Source organism: Canis lupus, chromosome 21 (assembly GCF_011100685.1).
Source record: "Canis lupus familiaris isolate Mischka breed German Shepherd chromosome 21, alternate assembly UU_Cfam_GSD_1.0, whole genome shotgun sequence".
In the NCBI taxonomy this organism is placed as follows: Eukaryota; Metazoa; Chordata; class Mammalia; order Carnivora; family Canidae; genus Canis; species Canis lupus.
This window is the reverse complement of record NC_049242.1, coordinates 20,466,795-20,493,673: the sequence shown is the minus strand read 5'-3', so window position 1 is coordinate 20,493,673 and position 26,879 is coordinate 20,466,795. Positions and strand designations below refer to the sequence as shown.

Below are 26,879 nucleotides of genomic sequence, written 5' to 3'. Positions count from 1 at the left end.
ATTAGAGTGAGACAAAGAGCATGGGCGGGGGGTGGGTGGGGGGGTGGGGTGGGGAGGCAGGGAGAAAGAAGGGGAAGCACACTTCCTGCTAAACAGGGAGCCTGATGTAGGGCTCATGACCTGAGCCAAGGCAGATGCTTAGCTAACTGAGTCACCCAGGAGCCCTTGTAACAGTACTTTGGATGATTAAAAACAAAAATCTACAATAAATAACGTCCAAAAATCTCCCCTCAATTCCCCACCAAAACCGCAAAACAAAACAAACAAGATCCAAAAGTCTATAAACTTCCTGAAGTCTTTAAACTAAAAAAAATAGGGGGTCCCTGGGTGGCTCAGTGGTTTGGAGACTGCCTTTAGCCCACGGCACGATCCTGGAGTCCCGGGATCAAGTCCCGCATCGGGCTCCCGGCATGGAGCCTGCCTCTCCCTCCTCCTGTGTCTCTGCCTCTCTCTCTAGGTCTATCACGAATATATAAATAAATAAATCTTAAAAAAAAAAAAAAAAACTCAAAAAATAGGGACGCCTGGGTGGCTCAGTGGTTGAGAAATCTACCTTCGGCTCAGGGCATGATCCTGGAGTCTGGGGATCAAGTCCTGCGTCGGGTTCCCTGTGAGGAGCCTGCCTATGGCTCTGCCTCTTTCTCTGTGTCTTTCATGAATAAATAAATAAAACCTTAAAAAAAAAAAACACTCAAAAAATAAGTTACCCAAAAAAATTTATTCTATGAAGGAAAAATTAAATTCAAACCTATAATAATTAATTGGAAGGAGTTGTGTATATAGTACAAAAAAAGCCTCCAAAGCTATGTTTTGAGTGATATTTTTCCAAGATGAAAATTTTATTCAAATTAGAATCGTATTACATCACAATTTCTAAGGCAAGAATGAAAGTGGTGTTGGGGGTATTAATCATATTTAAACAAGCATTTTACAGAAGGGAAAAGGAAGGTTAAAGGGGACAGTAACTTGCCCAAAATCACTCATGTAAAGTAGTAAGCCTGATGTGGTGACTCCACAGCCTCAGCTTTTAACTACTAAGATGGTACCTAAAACACTTGGAGTTTAATATACTCAATCAAAACAAAGACAGATGGGCGCTCTGAGTTCTCCCTCTGATGCTACCCCTTACTGGCTACTATGTAAATCACTTCAACTTAATGAAAGTATTTTATAAATTTGTGTAATGTTTTATATAAACATTTAAAAAATAAGTATTTGTACTTGTAAAATAAGGAGATTGGACTATGCTATCTCAAGTTCTTTTCTGCTTTGACATTCTATTGTTCTATTCCATCAATTACTTGATATGATCTACTCATTATACTGAGAAATATAAGAGCAGTCAAAGTGGGAAGCACAGGGATTTTGTCCATGGATATGTTTGCTACATTATTCTAAAAAATGACTTTCTAAGTATCTCTTGTTATTCTGGATCTCCTGCTTTACTCCCACATCTTAAGTTGAAGCAGAGCTTTTCAGCTCAAATTACAGTTCTGACACTGGATATCCTTAATGGCCTTTATCAACTCTCTCTCCTAATTTCTTTTGATATGTACAGAGAATAATATCTCTTCTTCCCAGAAGCTTTTTCTAAAGTACTTTAAGAAGGAAGAGACATAGTGATATTGCTTGATGCAGTACCAAACTACCTTCAGATTTAAATTTTTTTTATGATTTAAGGAAATTATTCTGAAGCTGTTGGATTAAAACTGCTTAGCTAAAATTATTAGCATTCTTTAACTCAAATTCACAGATACATGAAGAGCAAAAGAAGGTAAGTACTCTACATTTTAAAAACCTTAATGCTATAAAGGAGACATAAAATAATTGAATTCTATTTCTGCTTAGTAAAGACTAAATTCAATTACTAGACAAGTCCTTTAAATAATTTACTTTCATATAAAACAATTATAAGTAGTCAAGAATACAATGAAATCTATTTATGCCAAGGAATTCAAGTCACATGGTATCTCTTTTTTTTTTTAATTTTTATTTATTTATGATAGTCACACAGAGAGAGAGAGAGACAGAGAGAGAGAGAGGCAGAGACACAGGCAGAGGGAGAAGCAGGCTCCACGCACCGGGAGCCTGATGTGGGATTCGATCCCGGGTCTCCAGGATCGCGCCCTGGGCCAAAGGCAGGCGCTAAACCGCTGCTGCACCCAGGGATCCCGTCACATGGTATCTCATGTACATACACGCGTATGTGCGTGTGTGTGCATGCGTGTGTGTATGCATATGTGTACTTCAGGGAGTATCTCCCTTCTAATTCATCACACTTAGGTTTACTTTCATGTCTTATGGTTGTTAAAATCTCTGGTTTCAAAGATCGGCAACTAACCCTTCCCCTCATCATCTTTTTTTTTTTTTTTTTTAAGATTTTATTTATTTATTCATGAGAGACACAGAGAGAGAGGCAGAGACACAGGCAGAGGGAGAAGCAGGCTCCATGCAGGGAACCTGACATGGGACTCGATCCCGGGTGTCCAGGATCACGCCCTGGGCAGAAGGCGGTGCTAAACCGCTGAGCCACCCAGGCTGCCCTCACCATCTCGAGAAACCTCTGCATCATGCCATTTATGTATCTCCCTCTGGTACTCAGTTCCCTCTTTATTTGTAGCTCCTGGAACTTCTCTTACTTTCTAGTGACTCAACAATGTATTTAAACGAATTTTTATAATTTTTAACAACCATTTTTAGATGTTTTGCAGCAGGAATGTTATTTTAGTTATCTAGTCTGGCACACTGCTTAAGCAGTTTGGTCATTTGAACTTTTCGAACAAAATGACAGACAAGTTACAAATTTATAGATGAGGAAATGCAAGTTTAGAAAGGTTAAAAATTTACTATTAATCAAGTTTATAGTTGTAATCAAATAATCATTCATGTAAAAAGTTAACTATTCATCTTTTTCTCTAGATTTTAAATTCCATAAAAGAACTAATCCATGCCTATATCATGGATCATCAGTGACTGTGACTAGCACAGTGCCTAACTCATAGTAGATAGTTTGGTGAAAAAAACCTAAGACATTCATTAATGGCTGATAAGGAGTATAGCTAGAACTAGAATCCAGGCTCACTACACTCAGTGCCCAAAGTAAACAGTGATAGGAATTAATAGGAAACCTCAGGGAGAGGACCTAACCTAAAGGAGAATACTCCCACCCCTGTGGCTACTCAAATGTCATTTACTCATTCATTCAGTTATTCAATAAATATTTACCGAGCTCCCAGTACTAAGTACTGGGAGTGTTAACAATAAACAAAATAAACAAGTCCCCAATCACACAGTGGTGACAAACACTAAACAAATCATTACAGGTATACATTTAAATGACAACTATGGGGGCACCTGGGTGGCTCAGTGGTTGACCATCTCCCTTTGGCTCAGGTCCTGATCCCAGAGTCCTGGATCGAGTCCTGCATCAGGCTCCCTGCAGGGAGCTGTTTCCCTCTGCCTATGTCTCTGCCTCTCTCTGTGTGTCTCTCATGAATAAATAAAATCTTAAAAAAAATAAACAAAAACCCACCATCCACAACTATGATTTGCATTGTGGAATGGACGATGATGCCAGCAATGACCAGTGTGGCACAGCCCATGAATTCATTTCCCAACCTCAGTATTTCACAGACCTGGACTTCAAAGCACAAGTGATATGTGAGGGTCATAAGGACAGCGAAGAGCTACAACTGCTCTAGCATTAATTGCAGTGCCCTTTTGAAGCACAGTGGTCAAAAGCATGAGCTTTGAAATCAGGTAAGTGAGTTTGAATTCCCATTTCATCTTTTACTTGCTTAATCTCTTTGATTCTTATTCCACAGAAGAGCAATAGTAACTACTCACAGAGTTGTAAAGATACAATGAACTATTTATGATGTAAAGTTTATCACTGTCTAGCACATAAGCTAATATTTAATAAATGATAGATATTTTTTCCCATCTTCCATCTTATTCACTAGATAGGATATGGATAACTAGATAGGATATGGATTCACTAGATAGGATATGGATACTTAAGATGTTTTCCTTGGTTTTCTGTCACTAGCACAGATTCCTTAGGACCCCCAAATTAATTCTTTCCTTCCCTGCTTACTACTTTTATCAATGTGCAATGTCCAGAACTTTTCCATAAACTCTAGATCTATCTGTACACTGAAGCTGCCTACTCAACATCTACAACTGGATGTCTGAATCTTAACATAATACATGAGGTTGATGATCCTGATGCCATCTCATTTGCCCCCAGACCTCTTGCAATTCTAATGGCTTTCCCAAGTTCAATTAATGGCCAACTCCATTTTTATAGCTGTATTAAGACAAAAGCTTAAAGTCACACTTGACTTCTCTCTCTTTCCCATTCTCAGCAAATCCTGTTTGCTCTATATTTAAAATATATCTAGAATAGAACAACTTCTTTCTACCTCTACTGCCACCATCCTGGCCTACAACAGTTAATTTTATGTGTCAGCTTGGCTGGGCTATGGTACTCAGATGTCTGTTTAAACATTCAAGAAGTTTCTGTGAAGGTGTTTCTGGATGAGACTGACATTTAAATCAGGGACTCTGAGTAGAGTATGTTACCCCCCATAATGTGAGTGGGCCACATCTAATCAGTTGGAGGCCTTAATAGGACAAAGACTGGCCTCTCCTAAGAAAGAGGGAACTCTGCCAGAAGAATGCCTTCATTCCAGCTGCCAACTCTTCCCTGAGTCTCTAGCCGGCTGACTACACCATCAAATTTTGAACTCAAGAAGTCTCCACATTGTGAGATGGTTCCTTAAAAATAGATCTTTCTCTATATACATCATGTAGGTTCTGTTTCTCTGTATAAATCTAATACATGGTCCAAACCATCGTTAACTCTCACCCAGATGATCTCCTGGGTTGATTTTCTGCTTTCACTCTTGTGCCTGCTCTCATTCTAAAGCCTGTTCTCAACTACCAGCCAGAGTGATCCTCTTAAAACTAATTGAGATCTTATCAGTCCTCTACAGAGCCCCTCAGTGGCTTCCCTACGTCACTCAAGCAAAACCCCAAATTCTTCACAGTGACCTGCAAGGCCCTACATGATTTTCCCACCTTCCACCTCCTTTCTTTAACTTCTACTTTCCTTTTCCCTTTTTCACTCCTCACTACTACCTGAACATATCAGGCAGCTCCAAATTCGAGACTCTTGTACTTGCTATTACCTCTGCCTAAAATATTCTTTTCCCACATAACCATACAGCTAATTCTCTTAACTGTCTTTAAATCTTTACTCAAAAATCATCTTAGGGAGATCTTCTCTGTCACACTATCTAAAACTTCTACTTAGGGGATCCCTGGATGGCATGGCAGTTTGGTGCCTGCCCTCGGCCAGGGCATGGTCCTGGGGACCTGGGATCGAGTCCCGCATCGGGCTCCCTGCGTGGAGCCTGCTTCTCCCTCTGCCTGTGTCTCTGCCTCTCTCTCTCTCTTTGTGTCTCTCATGAATAAATAAATAAAATCTTAAAAATAAAAAAATAAAATAAAATAAAACTTCTACTTCCTCACTCTTTTGTCTCATCTTCTTTCTCTTTTATGGGTTTCTTCCCCCTTAATACAACTCATTCTCACAGACTATAGGTTTTATTTATTATTCTTGTTTCTTATTATCACTCATCCCTCCCACCCCCATGTAAGCTCAATGAAGGCAGGGAATTTTATTTGCTTTGTTTTTGCTTTAAGACAGTTTTTTTTTTTTTTTTTTTTTTTTTTTTTTTTTTAGATTCTAGAACAAGCTTGGCACATTGTGTGTATTCAATATACACTTTTTTTTCAAGTTTTTATTTAAATTTCAGTTAGTTAACATACTCAATACACATGTAAGTGAAAGGAAAAAACCCCTCAAAAGCCTTTAGTTGTACTTCACTGCTTTTTGATTCTCTATCATAGGGCTCCCATTTCCTCTTTTTTCTGATCTCACATCTGTTGCCTTGCTATGATTCAGGCTCAATGACTCATCACTTTTAACTTGTAGCCTGAAGGTCTATACTGATTTCTGAAACTCAGCTTGGTCAAGTCTGCCAAGTTTGTCTTATTACCCTCCTCGAGGACAGGTTGAATTCTTGATTGTCCTAGAACAAAAACTTCCTAAACTTAATGACAGTAAGTGAAGAATGATACCAAATTATGTTCAGAAATAATTTTTCTATTCTTCTTAGTATCAAACTTACCTCCTTTACTCGCTGTAAATACATCAAGCCTTATATAAATTATACTATTTATGAAAAGACTGCTTATTGTTCTTTTTCCATATCAAGTATGTGTTTGTTTTATAATAAACAATAAACAATAAAATGGAATGCCTTATCTGATTAGTACAGTTAGTAGAATAAATAACCAGTCCAATATCAAGTACTACTTGTATAGGATTATAGTGGAAATGAAGGGACAACATATGTGTTATACTTAAAATACAGGTCTTTAGATTTTAAAAAGTGGCTAAAAAAACAGTTTAGAATATCTTATGAGACTTGAACAACTGAAGGTTAATAAAAAGAAGACTGAAACAGAGAAACTGACAGGCAGACATTACACATATGTATTTTAGATGTTTTTTAGATGACACAACGAATGGAAAGATATTCCATGCTCATGGACTGGAAAAACAAATACTGTTAAAATGTCCACACTACCCAAAGAAAGCTACAGATTTAATGTAATCCTTATTAAAATACCAATAGCAGAACTAGAGCAAACAATCCTAAAATTTGTATGGAACTACAAAAAACCCCAAATAGCCAAAGCAATCTTGAAAAGACGAACAAAATTGGAGGTATCACAATCCTAGATTTCAAGATAGACTACAAAGCTGTAGTAATCAAAATGTATAGTACTGGCACAAAAATAGACACATGGATCAATGGAACAGAACAGAGAGCCCAGAAATAAACACACAATAGTATGGTCAATTAATCTCTGAAAAAGCAGGAAAGACTATCTCCTAGAAAAAAGACAGTCTCTTCAACAAATGGTGTTGAGAAAATTAGACAGCTACATGCAAAAGAATGAAAGTGGATCATACTCTTACACTATACATAAAATAACTCAAAATGGATTAAGAACCTAAACGTAAGGCCTAAAACCATGAAAATCCTAGAAGAGAACACAGCGGTAATTTCTTTCACCTCAGCCACAGTAACACTTTTTTAGATATGTCTCCTGAGGCAAGGGAAACAACAAAAATAAACTATTGGGATAAAACCAAAATAAAAAGCTTCTGCACAGCAAAAGAAGCAATCAACAAAACTAAAAGATAACCTACTGAATGGGAGAAGATACTTTGCACATGACATATCTGATAAAGGGTTAGTATCTATAATATATAAAGAACTGATACAACTCAATACCCAAAAAAATTTAAAAATGGGCATGAACAGACAATTCTCCAAAGAAGACATTCAGATGGCCAACAGACACATGAAAAGATGCTCAAATCACTAATCAGGGAAATGCAAATCAAAACTACAATGAGCTATCATCTTACATCTGTCAGAATGGCTAAAATAAAAAACACAAGAAACAACAAGTGTTGTAAGGATGTGGTGAAAAAGGAACCCTCATGCACTACTGGTGGGAATGCAAACTGGTGCAGCCACTGTGGAAAACAGCATGAAGGTTCCTCAAAAAATTAAACATAGAACTACCATATGAGCCAGTAATTCTACTAACTGGGTATTCACCCCAAAAAAAATACAAAAAACTCATCTGAAAAGAATACATGCACCTCTATATGTTTATTACAGCATTATTTACCATAGCCAAACTATGGAAGCAGCCCAAGTGTCCACTGATAGATGAATGGAAAGGAAATGTGGTACACATACACAATGGAATATTATTCAGCCATAAGAAAGAATGAAATCTTGCCATTTGCAACAACATGGATGGAATCTAGAGTATAATCTTAAGTGAAATGTCAGAGAAAGACAACCTATGATTTCACTTATATGTAGAATTAATAAGAAAAGAAAAAAGAACAGAAAAGAAAAGAAAAAAGAAAAGAAAAAAACAGATGAATAAAAAAATAACGAGGCTCTTAACTACAGAGAATAACCAGAAGAGAGGTAAGGGGGAGGTTTAAATAAGTGAAGGGGATTAGGAGTCCACTTACCATGATAAACACTGACTAACATATAGAATTGTTGAATCACTATATTGTACACCTAAAACTAATATAACACCCTATGTTAATTATACTGGATTTAAAAGTTTTTTAAAAAAGATTTGATTTATTTAAGAGAGAGAGAGTGTGAGTGTGTGAGCAGACAAGGGGCAGGCAGACGGGGAGGGAGAGGGACAAGCGAAGCGGACTCTGCACTGAACTTAGAACTCGAGGCAGGGCTTGATCTCAGAATCCTGACATGACCTGAGCTGAAACCAACAGTCAGATGCTTAACTGACTGAGCCACCCAGACACCTCAAACTAAGTATTTTAATTGAGCCAAATTTTTATAACTAAAGTTAATATTAGTTTGAATTGTATTGCTTCAGTTAATAATTACTGTATTCATTTATCTTGCTATGATTTATTCATTTATTTATTCACAAAACATTGATTATCCACTGTATATAGATAAAAGAGCTAAAAAATACTTAAAACATGGGCCTTCTTTGTGATAAGTAGATACATAAACAAAATTTAATAAGTGTGATAAATACTATGATAAAGTATGAATAAAGTTCAGAGAAAGTATAATATCTACTTACATTAAAAAGTTGTTTTTTAGCATATGTTCTAATCTTTCCTTGGTAAGAAAAGAGAAAAAAAATTATTAAATGTAACTATATTTATTATATGTAACTAACATATTTAAAGAGTATATGTATTGGACTTTACCCACCAAACTAATTACCTTTTGGCCAGGAGCTATGAACTTGTGACAGAGTTCAACATCTTCAGGACAGTTTGAGAGAACCATCATTGTTGCAGTCTTAAAGAGCCCCTCCATGACCTAAGAGAAATGAGAGAATTGTCTGACTAGTAAGCTATTTTATATGAAAAACCTATTTAGAGTCTTGTAAGGACTGCTCTCCAGGTTTTAGCAGCTATAAATCCATTAGGCCTTTTAATCTCCAAATATACTGCTGCAAGTTAGTTCAGTTTTCCAGATTGATTAGGGGAGGCGGTGCATCTTCTTCCCAGAGTGGGTAAAAAAAAAAAAAAAAAAAAAGAAAGAAAAATGTTTTTTTTGTTTTTTTTTTTTTATTTAAAGATTTTTATTTATTTATTCATGATAGTCACAGAGAGAGAGAGAGAGAGAGGCAGAGACACAGGCAGAGGGAGAAGCAGGCTCCATGCACCGGGGGCCCGATGTGGGATTCGATCCCGGGTCTCCAGGATCGCGCCCTGGGCCAAAGGCAGGCGCCAAACCGCTGCGCCACCCAGGGATCCCGAAAGAAAGAAAAATGTACGAATCTGTTGTTAATAGTTTCAATAGTAGTACTGAAGTGGGATGTTAAATAAACAGCCAAAACTGACTAATGCCTCTCAAAACTGCAATATACTCACTTGTAGAATCAGAACAATAACAGTACCTAGCTTCCCAGGATTGTTGTGATAATTAAATGAGATAATCCATGTATAAGACTTAGCTTTAGTACCTGGCTCAGACCAGGACACAACAAACATTAGCTGTTGCAAAGAATGAGACACTTTGAAAAGTGCTTCATTCAGTAACTGGTAAATGAAAGTTGACTTTAAAATTAAAGGAGCAATGAGATAGATCTACATCTAAATATGTATATTTTTGCTTTGCTAAAGCATACAGTAAAATATTACACAAATCATGATCCAACACAAATCAGTATGCAAGAATGCATTCTACCAGGGGTTATCCATACACAACCCACAAAAAAAAAAAAAAAAAAAAAAAACTTGTTAGAAGAAACTAAGTGATTGGAATGTAAGTGAAAATGTACTTGGAAAGTAAGTGATTGGAATGGAAAATATTTCTAATCAAAACTAAAATATTTGGTTTGAAGTCAGTGAGATCCTCTTAGGCCCTCCTAAATACTGTACTCAGAAAGATAGACACACTCGGTAAGTACAAGCTGCCCCAGAGGCAGGGGTTTTCCCTTCCTCTCCTGCATCCCTGGTGTACCCTATCAAGTCTGGAGACACAGGGTGGAGCGCAAGCATCTACTGCACTAACTTAGTATAACCAGATACAGCAATGTACTTAATTACCAAGGATTACCAAGGAACATCCAGGCACATTTGTGTGTGTGTGTGTGTATGTATATGTACATATACATGTACATATGTACATGTACATACATGTACATATATAGTATTTATACATAGTATTTATATTTATGTATAGAATTTATATTTATTTTTATATATTTTGTATTTTCATATTCACATTATATTTTGTGTAGGAGTAAGGAATAACCTGATGAAAGAAGAGCAAAAGGAGGCCAAAAAATCTTTTACCTCGAGGCTATATTACCTTTGATCTGAGAGTCATGAGACAAATCACTAAATAACTGAATGATTTATGAAGGGTCATATCCTCAATCACTAAAAAAAAGCTGACACATTTGGGGAGCAAACAAAAACAAGAAGATTGGATACTAAGCCGGCACTGCTAGGGGCACAACACACCTATCTGTAAGATGAAGACTTTGACCACTGGGGTTGTTAAACTGGTATCTTTCATATGAACAGTAAATTTCCATTTGAAGAAGAAAATCATTGGCTTCTCTAACCTTGACTTTTAGACTATGCTCTATAAATATATTTAAAGAAAACAGAAACTTAACTGAAGGGTTAGCATAACCTTCAGATGTTTTAAAAAATATATTACTCAATGGCACTAAAATAGTAATATTTAATTGTTTATACTTTATGAGGGGAAAAATACTTTGTCATAAGATTCTGATTTAATATTTTCATCAAGATAATAATTTCCACAGAATGTAATTTATAGAAGGGAGAAAATTAAGAGAAGCAGATTACTTCTGGGGGGAGCATACCGTTTTTTCTGCCTTTAAGAAAAAGTCTGTATTTCAATTAATTAAAAATCATTGAACAGTATATGCTGAGTACCACTCGATGGAATACTAAATACAAATTTTTTAGTTATAGAATATGTAATTATAATGTTTAATAAATTCTAACATAATTTGTGTCTTTGGAACTTTTCTCTGGTATTTACCTTGGGGCAGGAGAGACAGGGTCAAGGCAGAAACAGGAAGGAAAAGGGTGTGGTTCATTGCCTAAGTGAATGAATAATATTGAACTGGATGGTGGGCTGGTACCAAAAGCTGCTTAAGGAATTTTACTAACTCCTTGTGAGGCTCAGATCCTGAATCCCCACATTTTAGAAAAGAATTACTTGACAGTGTTACTATTGTCATTTTTGGCCGAGTAACTGTTGAGGGGGGAGGGACCTGTGCATTTTAGCATATTGAACGCATCCCTAGTCTTTACCCACTAGATGCTAGTAGCAACCACTCTCCCCTCTCCTCCATCCACTTCCTAGTTGGGACAACCAAAAATGTCCCCTGGGGGACACTGATCTAGAATAATCAGGGGGAGATGTTAAAGGGGTATATAAATGCAAACTGTAGTGTGTGGTCAGAACCCCTTTCAGGACCAAGAGCTTTATCCACTGGGAATATTAATTGCTGATGGCTCCTGATTGAGTCCCTCTTCAGGAAGTGGCCAGGCCAAGAGTGCTATCCTACCCAAGAATATGCCTCTTCCCAAGGCTGGCCCATGTCAGGTAACTGCTTGCTGGGGGAAGAACAAAGACCTTCCCCCTTCCCCCTTGTCTTTCTATGGGACAACGATGAAGGACCATTCCAGATCCAAAATTCCTCAAAGAATGAGCTAAGGCCTCTGTACATTCATCATAGTTCAACTTTTCTATCAGTGCTTTCTTCCTTTCCTTACAGATGTTATTCTCTAGAGAATTCCCCAATAATCCCCCCAACCCCCAAATCTCTGCTTTAGAGTTTGTTTACTAGGAAATCCAACCAAGACAGGATAATAAAATAGTAAGTCCATTCTAGTTGATGATATATGTGGTATTTATGTTTTAAGTGGAATTGGGTCATTTACCAGGTAAGAGTAGAAAGATACAAAAGGAATAGAAGTGAGAGGTGATGAAAATTGTTAAAATAAACATCCTGTGGGATCCCTGGGTGGCACAGCGGTTTGGTGCCTGCCTTTGGCCCAGGGCGCGATCCTGGAGACCCGGGATCGAATCCCACGTCGGGCTCCCAGTGCATGGAGCCTGCTTCTCCCTCTACCTGTGTCTCTGCCTCTCTCTCTCTCTCTGTGTGACTATCATAAATAAATAAAAATTAAAAAAAAATAAATAAACATCCTGTGATTCAAACACAAACTAAGATATTAATGGTACTGGATGGAGAATTCCTAATACCAGCCAATAATTTCTGGGTACAAAGTGCCATAAACTGTTCTTTGTGCCATATATATATATGGCAATAATCTCATAAAATATATGTGTATATATATATGTAATAATATATATATTCTGTATAATCTTCTGAACTACTCTATAAAGTAGGAACTATTATTCTTATTTTCCTTGTCTGAGGTCACATAGCAAATAACTGGTGAAGCTAAAAAATTCCTGGTCCATCCAACTTCAGAGTTTCTGTGCTCTATCTGGATTATGGCCCCAGCTTCCTAAAGGATTCTCACCCTATTTTTATCCCCCTCTGAATCATTTTTTATATTGTTACTAGAGAGATGTTTTTAAACTATAATCAAGCATAGCCTTTCCCAACTGAGAACTGTTTTACTTTCTAAACTACTTAGCATGACATTTACAAAGTCTTTCTTTCAAGATCTGACTCTAGACTATCTTTCTGGCCTTACTTCTTGCCCCCAAAACAGAGCTCTGATGGTTCCTGTAGATTCTATAGCTATGTAGATATTTCTCTAACTATAAAGATGTTTCATTTATTTGCATAACAAATTATAAGAGCTACTATTTTTTTTTTTTAAGAGCTACTATTTACTGAGCTTGCTATATGCCAGGCCCAATAGTAGATGCTTTACATTTTACATACATTATTTCATTTACTCCTCCCAATAATCTTATAAAATAGTTACTATTATTTTAATTTTATAGTTGAGAAAGCTAAAGATCACCAATATTCAGTAACACCCAAACAAAAGTAATGGCAGAGTTGGGATATGAATTTAAATCTATCTGACTCTTATACTTTAAAGGGATTCAGTAGATGTTTATCACATTAAGTAGTTCTCCATCTTCTTCACTCCACTAACATCTGTAACGCACAGATGTCCAAGGTAAAAATGTATACAGAAGCATTTTAATGTCATAGATATCTGTTATGACAGTATTATGTACCTACCTGCATGAGATCTTGAAGACTCTCAACAAAAGAAATCTCTGCTTCTACCATATAAAACTCTGCCAGGTGTCTCCGGCTCTGAGAATTCTCTGCTCGAAATGTTGGACCAAAGGTAAACACTTGAGTAAAAGCTCTGCAATTCAAGATTAAAAATATAAAAATAGGATTCACATGATTAACCTTAAGTATTTAAAACTCAGTATACTCCTAAGGAAAAAAAAAGTTTTGTGCCTTTGTCTCGTCCACAAATCTCCACATATTAGCTGCTATATTTCTCTAATGGGTGATAATAATAGTTTCATTAAAAATGTTACATTTATAGAAACCATTTTATCCCAAAGGAATTTGCAAATGCTTTACAAACCCTATGGCTTACTAAATATAGAATTATAACCACTTCTGGGTGCACTCTACTGCAGCTGCCTTAAACAGCAGGCAACTACATTTCACAGCAATCAAGAACAAAGTAAAGGAAAAATACCACAGCCCGACAAGGTTCACAGACAATCTATACAGTAACAGTTAAAACTAGAATTTCACATGGATAGAGTATGCTAATTATTTTTTTAAAATATGTGGGAAAGGAGTGTCAGATGTGTATGATGATTTGCCTTGTTTGAAGCCTACTTGAGTCCTTCACAACCACCCAAGTGTTTTAATGAATGCTGAATGACCCCTGAAACTTGGAGGTGAGGATGGATTTTGAAGAACTGTCTACTTTATTCTGTGGTGTTCAAGAGAATAGCTCATAGCTCTACAATCCAAATAGTGGAGGAAAATCTTACTTTTCAATTTCTGCAGAAAAGCAGATACCACATCTTTGTTCTTGAACACTTATCATCTCCCTCCTTTGGAATCAGGGGACCAACTGGGATTAGATCAAACATAAATGAAATAATGAGTATTTCCTGAGGACTATCTAATCTTTGAATTTTAAGGTTTTGTTAGAACAAAACAAGAGGTTTGGGGCTCCTGAGCTATTATCCTGAGCACTCTTCATTTGACTGGCATCAGTCAAATTACATTAAGATCAGAAAACAGTGTAGAAAACAGATTGTGGATATATATACCAGTTGGGCTTTATATTGTTGTTAAGTAAAGATACTTTGGGAAATGAACAGTAAAACAATGATAGTGGAAATCAAGAGATTTGTTTTTTCTTTCAAAAGGCTATTTTAGTTAAGGCCTAGTTGGTAAGAAGCTTAGGAATTTATGTTTTGGTTCTACAGCTACCTTCCTGAGACCATAATCAGTTAACCTCTGAGAACTTTAGTTTTTAATGGAAAAATAAACAATATGAACTCAAAAATATTACTATGGTAACTTCTCTGAGATTCAGATCCAGACGTGTCTGCTAGAATGTTCCTGAAAACACTGACCTACATTAATGCAGAATGAAAACCCTAGTCTGCTCCCAAAACAAACAAAAAACAAAACAAGAAACAATCCTTCTTTTCCTTTTTCATTTTTTCCCAGTTCTATTATATTCAGTTACGGTATGCCATCACCCAAACCAGGTCTTCCACTGCTCACACTTTCCATATCATGTTGATCACAAAATCATATTGTTTACACATAGGAAAACTCTCTCAAATCTAGAGATTTTTTTTTTAATCTACACAAGTACGGTCTTACTGTAAACTCTTGTGTTTTGCTTAGAGAACTAGAGCAACTTTTTACCTGGTGCCTGCCACTTGTCTTTCTTCCTCTAGCCCTAAACTATTAATAGTTTTTAAACTCAAGTCTGATTTTATCAGCCATAATTCAAAAGTCTTCAATGACTTCCTACTGCTCAAATGATAAACTTCAAACTCCTAACTTTGACTCACTTTCCTTCATATTTCTCTAGTTACACTGAAGATACTCCCCTCACACAGCTTGCCAGGATAAGCCTTTAGGCCTTTGCTAGGCTGCTCCTTGCCTCTAACGACCATTCCTAGCTTCTCTCTCTCCAAATGGCAAATTCTCATCTATCCTTCAAGACTTGGCTCAAATGCCATCTTCTTTTTGTAACCTTACCATACACCCCCAAATTTACTGTTCTCTCCTTTATATGACTATGACATTTTGTTCGTATATTCATTATATATTCTGTATCACTTTGAAATGCAATTATATACGTCTGTATCTTTCTCCACCCCCCCCCCAGTAAACTATGAAATTTTCCAGAGCAGGAATCATGTTTTATTCATACTTAGATCTCCAGTGCCTAAGATAAAACAGGTGCTCATGCTGAATGAATGAGTACTAATGATGATGACAGGCTTTCTCGGTTGTAAACTGGAAAAGTACAGCATCCTCACAAACAGTAACATTACAAATAATGTACAGAAAAAATACTCAGATATGTTTTACGGTGGCTGTTACTTAGAACCTAAAATAGGTCAAACAACCTACGCCTGTTCCAAACAATAAATTAAAAAATTATAAGGCCCTGAGCTTCCAATCTGTAACTATGCTATCTTTAGGTAGGTTGGCAATAGTATATCTACATAAATGAATTGACATTTCTGGGACTGCATTACAAAAAACTGTATATACAGATGTTCACTAACAACAAGGATATTTTTATTGAGATTTTCCTGAGCAAAATCAGAAACTAGGGGGGGGCATAGGTGAAATTTACTTAGGGGGCTCTGAGGGAGGCTTTCAAGAAATGGACAGTGATCTTCCTGAAATACAAGGAAAGCCAATGAGCCTGCTGCTCAAAAGAGATATTTATATTAAGAAACAAGTTACAGAGAAAACAGTGGTTTCTAAAAAGAACTATAAATTCAAGTCACAAAGCCATCTGCTTCTCACATGGCCATTCTATGTAGGGTGCTCAAAGATGAGTAGCAATAGGGATGTTTAGTTTCACAATGGGTAATAATTTTTTCTAGCAATGCAAGGTAAGCTCTCTAGTATAAAATAATGAGGGTCACAGATTTTCATTTTAAGAATTGGGCTCTGACTGAGGTATCCAAGAGTTAAGTATTATTGTAATAGGATAAGTAAAAACTGAAGGCCATGGTGCTTCCTCTGAATTAATAAAAAGATAAAATGAACTGAAAAGTATGTTAAAAACATTCCTAATTCAGCATCTGGTCTTTAAACAGATGAATATTTAAAGCAGCTGATAATGAACATCATATGCCAGTGCCCAGTATTCTATGATAAAGCAGAGATAGCATTTGTAGCAGCAGAGATGGTCACTCCATCAGAAGTGCTCCTCATGCGCCAGGCATGAGTTGTGAGAACCTCAAAGTTAACTCCTTTAAAGTTAACTCAATTAAGTATGTATTGTTACTTCTATTTCTCAGGCTAAGACATGGAAATTCAGAGAGGTTAAGAAGTTTTCTTCCCCCAAGGTACACAGTCACAGCCCAGTAAGTGTAGAGGCCATATTCAAATCCAGATCTTACTCTAGTGATCACAGTCTTTATCATGATATGAAAATACTGATGTTCATAACTGAACACTGACAAAACTGGGGAATTAGAAAGAAAACTTTGTAATGTACCTTCCACCGTTCTCAAAGATAGGGCATAATTACCTTCTTTATGAATAGCTTATTTGTTTTATGTGTTAAAATTATAGCTTACTAAGGGTATACTGCCTTCATGTAAATGAGAATGATAAATTTCCATCAATATTTTATAACCTTAAGAGAGTCACTTAGCCTGTCTGGTTTTCAAATTCTTACATGAGTGGGAGACGAGGGCAGCTTGGCATTAATCTCTAGTGTCTTTTACAACAATTTTGTTCGTAGGCCCGTGTGAAATCATTCTTATTTTAATTTATGCTGACTTCTTCTTTTCTGTCTTCCACAGACATGAAAGCCATTTGCAGCAAGGCTTGGACTAACCAATATTTAAAATAAGATCTGAGAATAAGGCCACTTCTAAAATAAGATAGAAAACCAGGTGAAAGGCCAGCACTGCTGTGAGAAGCAACCAGCAGAAAAAGAAAACACTCACCACTAAAAAGCATTCTTGTGCCAGATTATGGAGAGAGGCAAACTATATAAGGAAAGTCCATGAGCTTGGAGTTGATGTTTAAGATAACAAAAGTACATTCAACACACATCAACCAAGTTAATTACAAAAATGGCTTTTTAAAATAAATAAAGTTACTCCCACCCAAAAGTTCTACAAAGGTCATTTTATCCCTTCAGTGGAGTTTTATGAAGCTCTAAACTGGCAAATGGATTACTATAAAATGGTCACTGATTGTTTGGCCATTTATTTTTTCTGGCCCTTAAATTCAAGAGCTAATCTTTCTATTTTGAAAGAGTAGAGGAATTACTGTTCTTTAGCTGGAGAAGAACTTACTCAGCATAAGGTGGATCAGCAACTTTCCCTAAGGCCATCACTCCCAACTTCCTATCACTCCTCTGCTGTCAGTTCAGTAAACATTCATTGAACTGAACTGAACTCACAGCTCTAAACTACCTTTTGAAACAGTCTTTGTCCAGTGGCATTCCCATCTTTTGGAAAATAATCATTTTTTTTCCCCACTGCTTTGAATCCACTGGATTATCAATACTGTCACATACTTGTCATTATTTCTATAAAGCAGACTCCAGGCATCTCCTTTTTGGCTCTTCCCTATTCCTCTAACCATCCGACAAATGCTTGGTGGAAGGGGATAAGACATAGCTCTCACCATTTCAACCATTCATGTCAAGATGCCCTAAGGAGGATACATCTACTTATTCTCTACCATCATTGCTCAGCATTTCTGAAAAATTAATTTTTTTAACATGGTCTAAATATTTGATCTGGAACATGGAGTTTGAGGCCCAAACAAAATTTAATCTTAACTGTATAATGAGATTTGAAGATTAATAGAGTCTGACAACAATCCTGCTAAAGGAGTGGAGGCTTAGCTACTCTTCTCTGAGAAGATAAAATGTGAACCGGGGGAAAGACATTTCAGAACAGGGAATAAGAAGCACACAGGCTCTAGGGTAGGAATGAACCTGATATGTTTAAAGAACAAAAGTAGGTCAGCATTAAGGTGAATGGTCAGAGGTCAATGAGGTGGGAAGGGATTTTTAGGGTTCCTTGTAAGCCATGGTAATAACCCTATTATTACCATGAATCTTTGATTTCCTTTGATTCTCCTTGGAAGATTCTCTCCTCTTGAAATATTTAACACTGTTGTTAAAAATCCTAGTTTTCCTCCTATTTATTTGATATCCATCTCTGGCTTCTTCTACATTCTACTCTGTTAGGTAAACACTAGAATTCCTCAAAACTTATTGCCTAGGCCCTCTTCTTTTCTCACTGTATACATTCTCTCTAAATGATCTCACCTCAGCCAACAACTTCAATTAACTACCTACTGGTACACAATTCACACATTTATATCTCCTGCCTAGCTGTCTTCTCTAAGCTCCAAAAGCATGTATCATCTATTCCATTGATCCTTTCACTTGTCACAAATGGAACTCATGCCTTCCCCTATCCCCACTTTGGCTTCAGTCTTCTTCCAAATTTCTGAGGTCAATCCTCCCATGAGGCTCTTTTTTTCCCCCTAAAGATTTTATTTATTTATTTGAGAGAGAGCGAGAGAAAGAGAGAGAGGGGGGAGCAGGAGGAGGGGCATAGGGAGAGGGAGAAGCAGACTCCCCACTGAGCAGGAAGCCTGCCACTGGGCTCCATCCCAGGACTCTGGGATCATGACCTGAGCCTTTTAGGCTCTTTTCAATAACACTACGTACTACTACTGTTCATAGCACCTTTTAAAATTAAAAATAAATAAAAAAATTAAAAAAAGAAGAAATGTATAGATGTGATCATTTGTTTAATGTCTGTCCATCTCCTTCACTAAACTGTAGATTTCATGACTTTATCTATATTTTAGTATCCTTAGCCTTATCCCAGTGCCCAACACACACTAGACAAGTACTATTTGTCAAATAAGCAAATAACTTATTTTTTATAAAATATGCTGAAAAAAAAAAAAAAGAATTAAAATATGCTGATCCACAAACTGATTTCTGAAACAGCACTGGAATGGAGGGCGAGGATAGAGGAGTAAGAAGAGGAAGACAGTAACAGAATACAAATTACTAAGCAAAAATATCTGCTATTCTCTGAAATAATTTTTCACAGAAGAAACTATGAGATAGAGAATCAGTTTTTTGAAAAGCGACTGCCCACATAGGAGTTTTTACTCTGTAGGCAGCAAGCAAATTTTTGAAAAGGACTAGACCTGTGAACTTCTCTAATTAGCAAAGATTTTATTTCTTGATGAATCGAAATATTATCACATGAAAAAAAATTACCCTAAGTCTTATTCTATATAAACAAAGCAGCACCTAAGTTTTTGGCTTTTGTAAGAGAGGATACTAACAAATTAAAGCAGTTATTCCACTTCATCATTCCTGCAATGATGGGCTCTTCAGAGGACTGACTGGATATGACGTCTTAGAAAAATAAGGTTTTTGTAAAGGGTCACAATTTGTGGACTATTCTAACTGAATATCTATCCTTATGTTTTAATAAGACGTTAAATCACTTTTCCAAAAGAGATTACCATTTTGTCAACTGCATCTATTCATGTCTAGATCATTTCTCTTATACTTCTCATATTTAACAGTCCTTATAATGAGGATCACTAAAGAGAACAATATGTCAGTACGTGCACCACATGGTATTTATATATTATTTAAATCTACAAAGATTTCAAAGGTTATCTTTTTGAGGCCTGATGCTAGAGGTGGATGAGTCATCATGGCATTGAACTATCAACCATTTCCTGTACAGATGACCCTTACTTTTTTAAAGTTATGGTAATGATTAAGAACGTGTACTCTAAAGATTTAAATTGAAATCCTGGCTCTTGGGATCCCTGGGTGGCGCAGTGGTTTAGCGCCTGCCTTTGGCCCAGGGCGCGATCCTGGAGACCCGGGATCGAATCCCACGTCAGGCTCCCGGTGCATGGGGCCTGCTTCTCCCTCTGCCTGTGTCTCTGCCTCTCTCTCTCTCTCTCTGTGACTATCATAAATAAATAAAAATTAAAAAAAAATTTAAAAAAAAAAAAAAAAAAAAAAAAAAAGAAATCCTGGCTCTTTCACTTATAAACTAGTCAAGTTAACTTCTTTGAGACTAAATTTCTCCATCTGAAAATGAGGTTAAATACATATATGTCATGGAGTTGTTATAAAGATAAAATGATAGGGGTACCTGGGTGGCTCAGTGGTTGAGCGTCTGCCTTTGGCTTGGGTCATGATCCCAGGGTCCTGGGATTGAGTCCTCTATCGGGCTCCCTGCAGGGAGCCTGCTTTTCCTTCTGCCTATGTCTCTGCCTCTCTCTCTCTCTGTCTCTCATGCATTAAAACAAAAAGATAAAATGATAAAATGAAACAAAATATATGAAAAGCTTACTAATATTAACTAAACAGTAAGTGCCCAACAAATAGATAATAGTGTTTTTGCTTCTTTTCTCCCCTCAAAGGTCTATAGTTCTCATTTGGCTGGTCTCCAGACCTTTTTATACTTTCTTTTTTTTTTTTTTTTTTTTTAAGATTTTATTTACTTATTCATGAAAGACACAGAGGCAGAGGCACAGACACAGGCAGAGGGAGAAGCACGCTCCCCATAGGGAGTCCAATGCAGGACTAGATCCCAGGGCCCCTGGATCATGCCCCCAAGCTGAAGGCAGAGAAGCCCAACTGCTAAGCCACCCAGGCATCCCTATACTTTCAATTACTGAAGATTTCAAAGAGATTTCATTTACGTAGGTTATGTCTACCAGTGTGTACCATTAAAACTGAGAAATTTTAAAAACTGTATTAGCTGATTTAAAAACAATGATAAACCCATTATAAGTCATAAAGAAGAATTTTTAAGAATTCGTAATAGTGGTACTATTTCATTTACATTTTTGTAAATCTCTTTCATATCTGGCCTAATAGAAGGCATCTGGATTCTTATACCTGCTTATGCATTCAATCGGCTATGCTATCATGTCATGAAGACTCTGGAAAACTTCTATGTGCACTCATGAGAAAATGAGAATGAAAAAGGCAAATACTATCTTAATATTGTTATGAAAACAGTTTTAATCCCAAAGAACTCCCCTGAAAGGATTCAGGAGGCCTCAGGGATCCCTAGACCAAGCTTTGAGAACCACTATCTTAGGCAATGGTTCTTAACGAGAAGTATTAATTCTGGGCGTTACCTCTGGAAACTCCCATTCAGAAAATCTAGGGAAGGTACGGACCATAAGTATATTTAAAAGTTCCATAAGTAATTATTATGTGAACCCCTTATTAGGAATCACTACTCTAAAAAAATGTTTAGATTCCCTAATCAATATCCCTTTCAGAAAGCCCTTGATAACCAAAAGTTTTAAATGAACAGTAACATGTGTTGGTGAGGACATGGAGAAACTCCTCACACACTGCTGGTGGGAATGTAAAATTGTGCAGCTGCTGTGGAAAAGTTTGGTGATCCTTCAAAAAGTTAAATATAGAACTATCATATGACCAGCAATTCTACCTCTGAGTATATACTCCAAAGAAATGAAAATGGTGTTAAAGCAAAACCTTGTACACGAATGTTCAGAGCAACATTATTCATAGTAGCCAAAAAGTAGAAAAAAACCTCAAATATATGTTAACAGACTAATGGAAAAACAAATGAGATATATCCATATAATGGAATACTATTCAGCCAGAAAGAAGAATGAAGTACTAATTATACCTCCACAATACGGATAAATCTTGAAAATATTATGCTGAAATTAAAGGAGGCAGACACAAAAAGCCATATATTGTATGATTTCGTATCTCTGAAATATCCAGAACAGGCAAAAATATAGAGACAGAAAGCAAAAGAGTGAAGGGCTAGGGAGGAGGAATAGTGACTGCTGTGTGGGTATGGGATTTCATTTTGTGGTGATAAAAATGTTCTGGAACTAGATAGTGGTGTTGGTTACACCATGTCACTAATAGTAAACTTCTTGTTATGTGCATTTTATCACAATAAAAAAAATCTCTAAAGTTTATTGGAAATGAATTGAGGCACTTCATATGTTTAATTTTATCCTTGCTACCCCCACAAAACACTATATAATAAGGTCATCTTATTCTTGGTGGCTGTTTCTGACTCACCTTTCATCCACTTGCAATCTCTGAAACTGCCCCTTCCTACTACTTATGGCTGCTCTTTTCTATCTTATGCTTTCCTATACCTACCGTCCCTTCTTAGTGAAAGGGAATGTTCATTTATAAGCATTCATGGTCAATCAGGACATCTTTTCATTTCATTTTAGATTACAAAAAAATGATAACACATCCAATATACTTTATAGCTCTCTTTACGACCCCTTTTGCTCAGGCTCAGGCATTTACCACAAAGGACTTCTTTTGTGGCATGCTTCTTTCCCCGTACTTCCCTTAGCTACTCTCAGGTCCAGAGCTGTTGTGGAATACTGGATTCTAAAAGGCTGGACTTGAGGAAAAGGAAGCCTCGTTGTAAATGCTTAAATGACTTACAGCAGGGGTTCTACAACTTTAGCATGCATTAGACTCACCTGGGACTTGTTAAAATACAGCTGCTGGACCCCACACTCAGAGTTTCTACTTCAGTAGGTCTTAGGGTAGGCCTAAGAGTTTATATTTCTATAAGTTCCTAGGTGATGCTGATGTTGCTGGTCCAAGGACAACACTTTGAGGACAACTGATCTATAGTGGTTTTCAATCTTGGCTTATAAAATAACTTACATACTTCAAGTACAACTACGAGGCCCAGTCCCACCCCCAGACCAAATAAATCTGTTTTTCTGGGGTGTGAGCTGAAATGTGATGAATCCATATTTTTTAAAAAGGTGCTCCAAGACATTCTAATGGATAGCTAAGAGTTGAGAACCACTGATCTAGATCTTCTAATTACCAATTATAATGCAAAGTAAAAGGGACAAATAATTGATACAAAGGTATCATTTCACAAAAGGTACCATCTACATAAGAGCTACAGACTATGAATGAAGTAAGACATTTCTGGTATTTTTGACTGACTCCCAATCAGAACTTGTTTCATGAACTCAAAAGTATAAAAGGACCATGGCAGACAAGAAACTGAGGCAAGATGCTTTTAAAGGAGTAGTTTATCAGAAATAATCCAAAAACACCCCTCTATTTCTCAGCATTCATTTTTCCTGAATTCTAGAAGAGGAAGAAGAAAGAGGGAGGGAACAGGGAAGAGGATGGGGGAGGGGAGAAGAGAAGACAAAGAATAGAGAAATACCCATTTGGACCTGCAGTAAGTCTTTCCCACGTGTACCAAGTGACATATACAGGGATTTCACAGCTACACGGTAATGCACTAGCAAACCACTAGGAAAAAAATATCCATCAGTAATAAAATAGATGATCTGTGGCATATTCATACAAAGGAATATCCCTTGATAGTGAAAATGAATAGACTACACAACATGAACATAATGTAACAACGTCGATGCTATTAGGAATATAATGTTAAATGAATAAAGAAGTCAGAGAATACATATAGATGAGTCTATTCATATAAAATTCAAGAAATTATAAAACTAAAAAAATGGATTGTTTATGAATATATGTGATGAAACTACAAAGAAGGGATGCCTGGGTGGTTCAGTGGTTGAGTGTCTGCCTTCAGCTAAGGGAGTGATCCCAGGGTCCAGGATTGAGTCTTGCATCGGACTCCTTGCAGGGAGCCTGCTTCTCCCTCTGCCAAGGTTTCTGCCTCTCTCTCTGTGTCTCTTGTGAATAAATAAAATCTTAAAAAGAAAAAAGAAACTATAAAGAAAAAAATGATAAATACAAAATTGAGGCTAGTTCTTATGGGAAGGCAAGGGTAAAGTAGTACAGGAGACTAAAGAAATATTTTGGGAAGACAGGGGTGGTAAATGTATCATTATTCTTTATACTTTATATATATAGCTGCTTGAAAAGGAATTTTGTGTCCATGTGATATTTAGACACCAAAAAAGATACAGGATGGACAAGCCAATGGAATACAATAAAAAATAAAATGACAAAATTAGACTAAAATTAAAGGTTAGGCATTGGCTTCAGAGCCCAAAACACCTTACCAGGACACCACTCAGTTCTTCATGCTTCCTACCTTTCCCTTCTATCCATTCAATAGTACTCAACAAATATTAACATATCCTGTGTACCTACATTTGCCCAGCATTATTACTATGCTAAGGGCAACAGAAACCTTCTAACAGTGTATGACATGGTGACTCCAATGCTTTACAATCTGAATATGAGACCAATTAAATTTGCACTGTTCAATATGATGGCTAATAGCCAAATATGGCTACTTAAATCCACACTATGTTAAATAAAATACAAATTCAGTTCCTCAGTTAAACTAGCCACATTTCAAGTGTTAAATAGCCACATATAGCTAGTGGCTACCATACTGGACAGTGCAGATACAAAACATTTCCATAACTGCAGTAAGTTCTGTCCAGCACCAACGTAAACTGTTGAAATCCCAATACATATAGAAGATAATCAACTGTAAAAAATATGTGCTCAGACAATGCAACATGAGGGAAGAGATCAATGGAGGACAGAACTCTGGGTACAGCTTCTGAATTTGTTCCAGTGCCTAATCATACATATTTTATTTTTCCCACAGCTACTGATCTGCCATGTGAAGTCTCTGTGGTTCTCCTCTCATATCTTATCAGTTGCTCTTTGTGTTTGAGGGGTAGCTCCCCTCTTCTGATAAAATGGCTGTCTTTCTGAAAAGGCACTGACACACAATCTAAGACTTATTCAGTAATTCACATTTCCAGCTTCTGTTAACTTTCCATCTATGTGCATGCCTAACTCTGAGAATCAGGCTTTGATAAGCTATTAAATCATCCTGTGGGCAACTTATAAGCCAATTTATTCATCACCTTCTAAAGATAAGGATGAACCAATTATTCTCCAGTGATAGTGGCTCCCTAAGAAGGAACATTAAAAACATACATGATACAACAGATAGTTCTTCCCTTTTTTATTTCACATTTAAATATGTCTCTAAATGCCAGAAGGAAAACAGTGAGTGCTGTAAAAATACTAAAAACAAATACTTTTAATGATATGGATTATGGTATGATCTACATAAAAGGTAGAGACTTTGGATTGAACTACTTTGATCTGTTGCCTTCAAATTCCCAAGTCACACTTAACTCTCTGCTATATATGAAATACCAGTATTATCAAATCAAACACATATTTTGGCTAAGAGGGGTATGCTTGTAAATTCTGAGATAATTCTCTGTACAGTAATCCCTAGAGTTCAAATGTCTGCCTAGAGTTCAAATGTTGCCATTGAACCTTACACCATACTATCCTGAAGTAGAATCATGAGGAAAGTTGAGTAACTGCACAGTTGAAGAAACTATGTAAAAGTCACTAAAAGATGTTTCACAAACAAAAACATTTAGGTTTTTATCTTTATTTCCCAACCTCCAACATAATTCACACATTAAATCTGCCTCTTAAATGTGAAATACAGCTGGTTCAGATTTTGCATATTCTCTAAATTGTAGAGATTATGTGACATATGTATGTTTATCTGTCCTATCCACCTGTTTCAAGTGGCAAAGCACAGGTTTTATTTTTTCAGTGTATGGGTATATCACAGAAGATAAAGTGGGGGGTTGATATCAAGAGAAATAAAAATAATATGATTATCAACAAACATGTGACTGAGCTTATCTAATTTCTACTGGTGAGAGAACATTTCTTTGGTGAGCAAAGAACATGGCTGCTTGAGTTTCTTTATTATCAATTTCTTCTACAGGAGCAAAAATGAAGTTTCTTTTTATTTTATAAAAAAGGAAGCAAATCTGTCTCACTAAAGCAAAATACATAGAAGTGTTTCAGGGGTTTCTAGAATTCATGTGCAATTTATAGGTGATTTTTAAAAAATTTCTAATAATACTAAATTTCTTAAATTCATACAAAGAGAAATTCATACCAACAACATGGGAAGGTAAAATGAAATTTTACTTTCATATGATAAAGTTACTTTAAAATATCTAACTAGGCCCTATCTGTTATTCCAAGTTTGTTAATGCATTTTCCTTCCTTTTTTTTTTTTAAGGATTTTATTTATTTATTTGAGAGAGAGCTAGAGTGAGGGAGATCACAGAGGGAGAGGCAGGAGAAGCAGAAGGAGAAGCAGACTTGCTGCTGAGCAGGGAGCCTGATCCCAAGACCCTGAGATTATAACCTGAGCCGAAGGCAGATGCTAAACTGACTGAGCCACCCAGGCACCCCTTGTTAATTCATTTTCTGAAATAGATACAGTAGCCTAGAGCCAACTATTTGTTATCTTACAATTGGCATTATCTATCATGAGTCATATTCTTATATTTCTTCATTAAACAAACTTTTTTTTTAAGATTTTATTTATTTATTCATAGAGACACAGAGAGAGAGAGAGAGGCAGAGACACAGGCAGAGGGAGAAGCAGGCTCCATGCAGGGAGCCCGAAGTGGGACTCGATCCC

The 26,879-nt window shown here is 36.6% G+C and overlaps 1 protein-coding gene and 1 long non-coding RNA gene across 8 annotated transcripts in view; one reads left to right on the top strand and one right to left on the bottom strand.

The window, feature by feature from the left end:
* Positions 1 to 11,149, top strand: part of LOC111091519 — a 52,834-nt gene extending 41,685 nt beyond the window's left edge. The window contains exon 4 of the long non-coding RNA XR_005375617.1: positions 10,408 to 11,149. This is a non-coding gene — a long non-coding RNA (uncharacterized LOC111091519). The remainder of the gene's footprint in view (positions 1 to 10,407) is intronic.
* NARS2 (asparaginyl-tRNA synthetase 2, mitochondrial) overlaps positions 1 to 26,879 on the bottom strand; it is a 136,435-nt gene that overhangs the window by 39,100 nt on the left and 70,456 nt on the right. For all 7 annotated transcript variants that reach the window (XM_038568491.1, XM_038568488.1, XM_038568489.1 and 4 more), the window contains 3 exons: positions 13,384 to 13,516; positions 8,880 to 8,978; positions 8,734 to 8,771 (listed from right to left, as the gene is read on the bottom strand). In XM_038568491.1, coding sequence (XP_038424419.1) covers positions 8,734 to 8,771; positions 8,880 to 8,978; positions 13,384 to 13,516 — 270 coding nt within the window. The remainder of the gene's footprint in view (positions 1 to 8,733; positions 8,772 to 8,879; positions 8,979 to 13,383; positions 13,517 to 26,879) is intronic.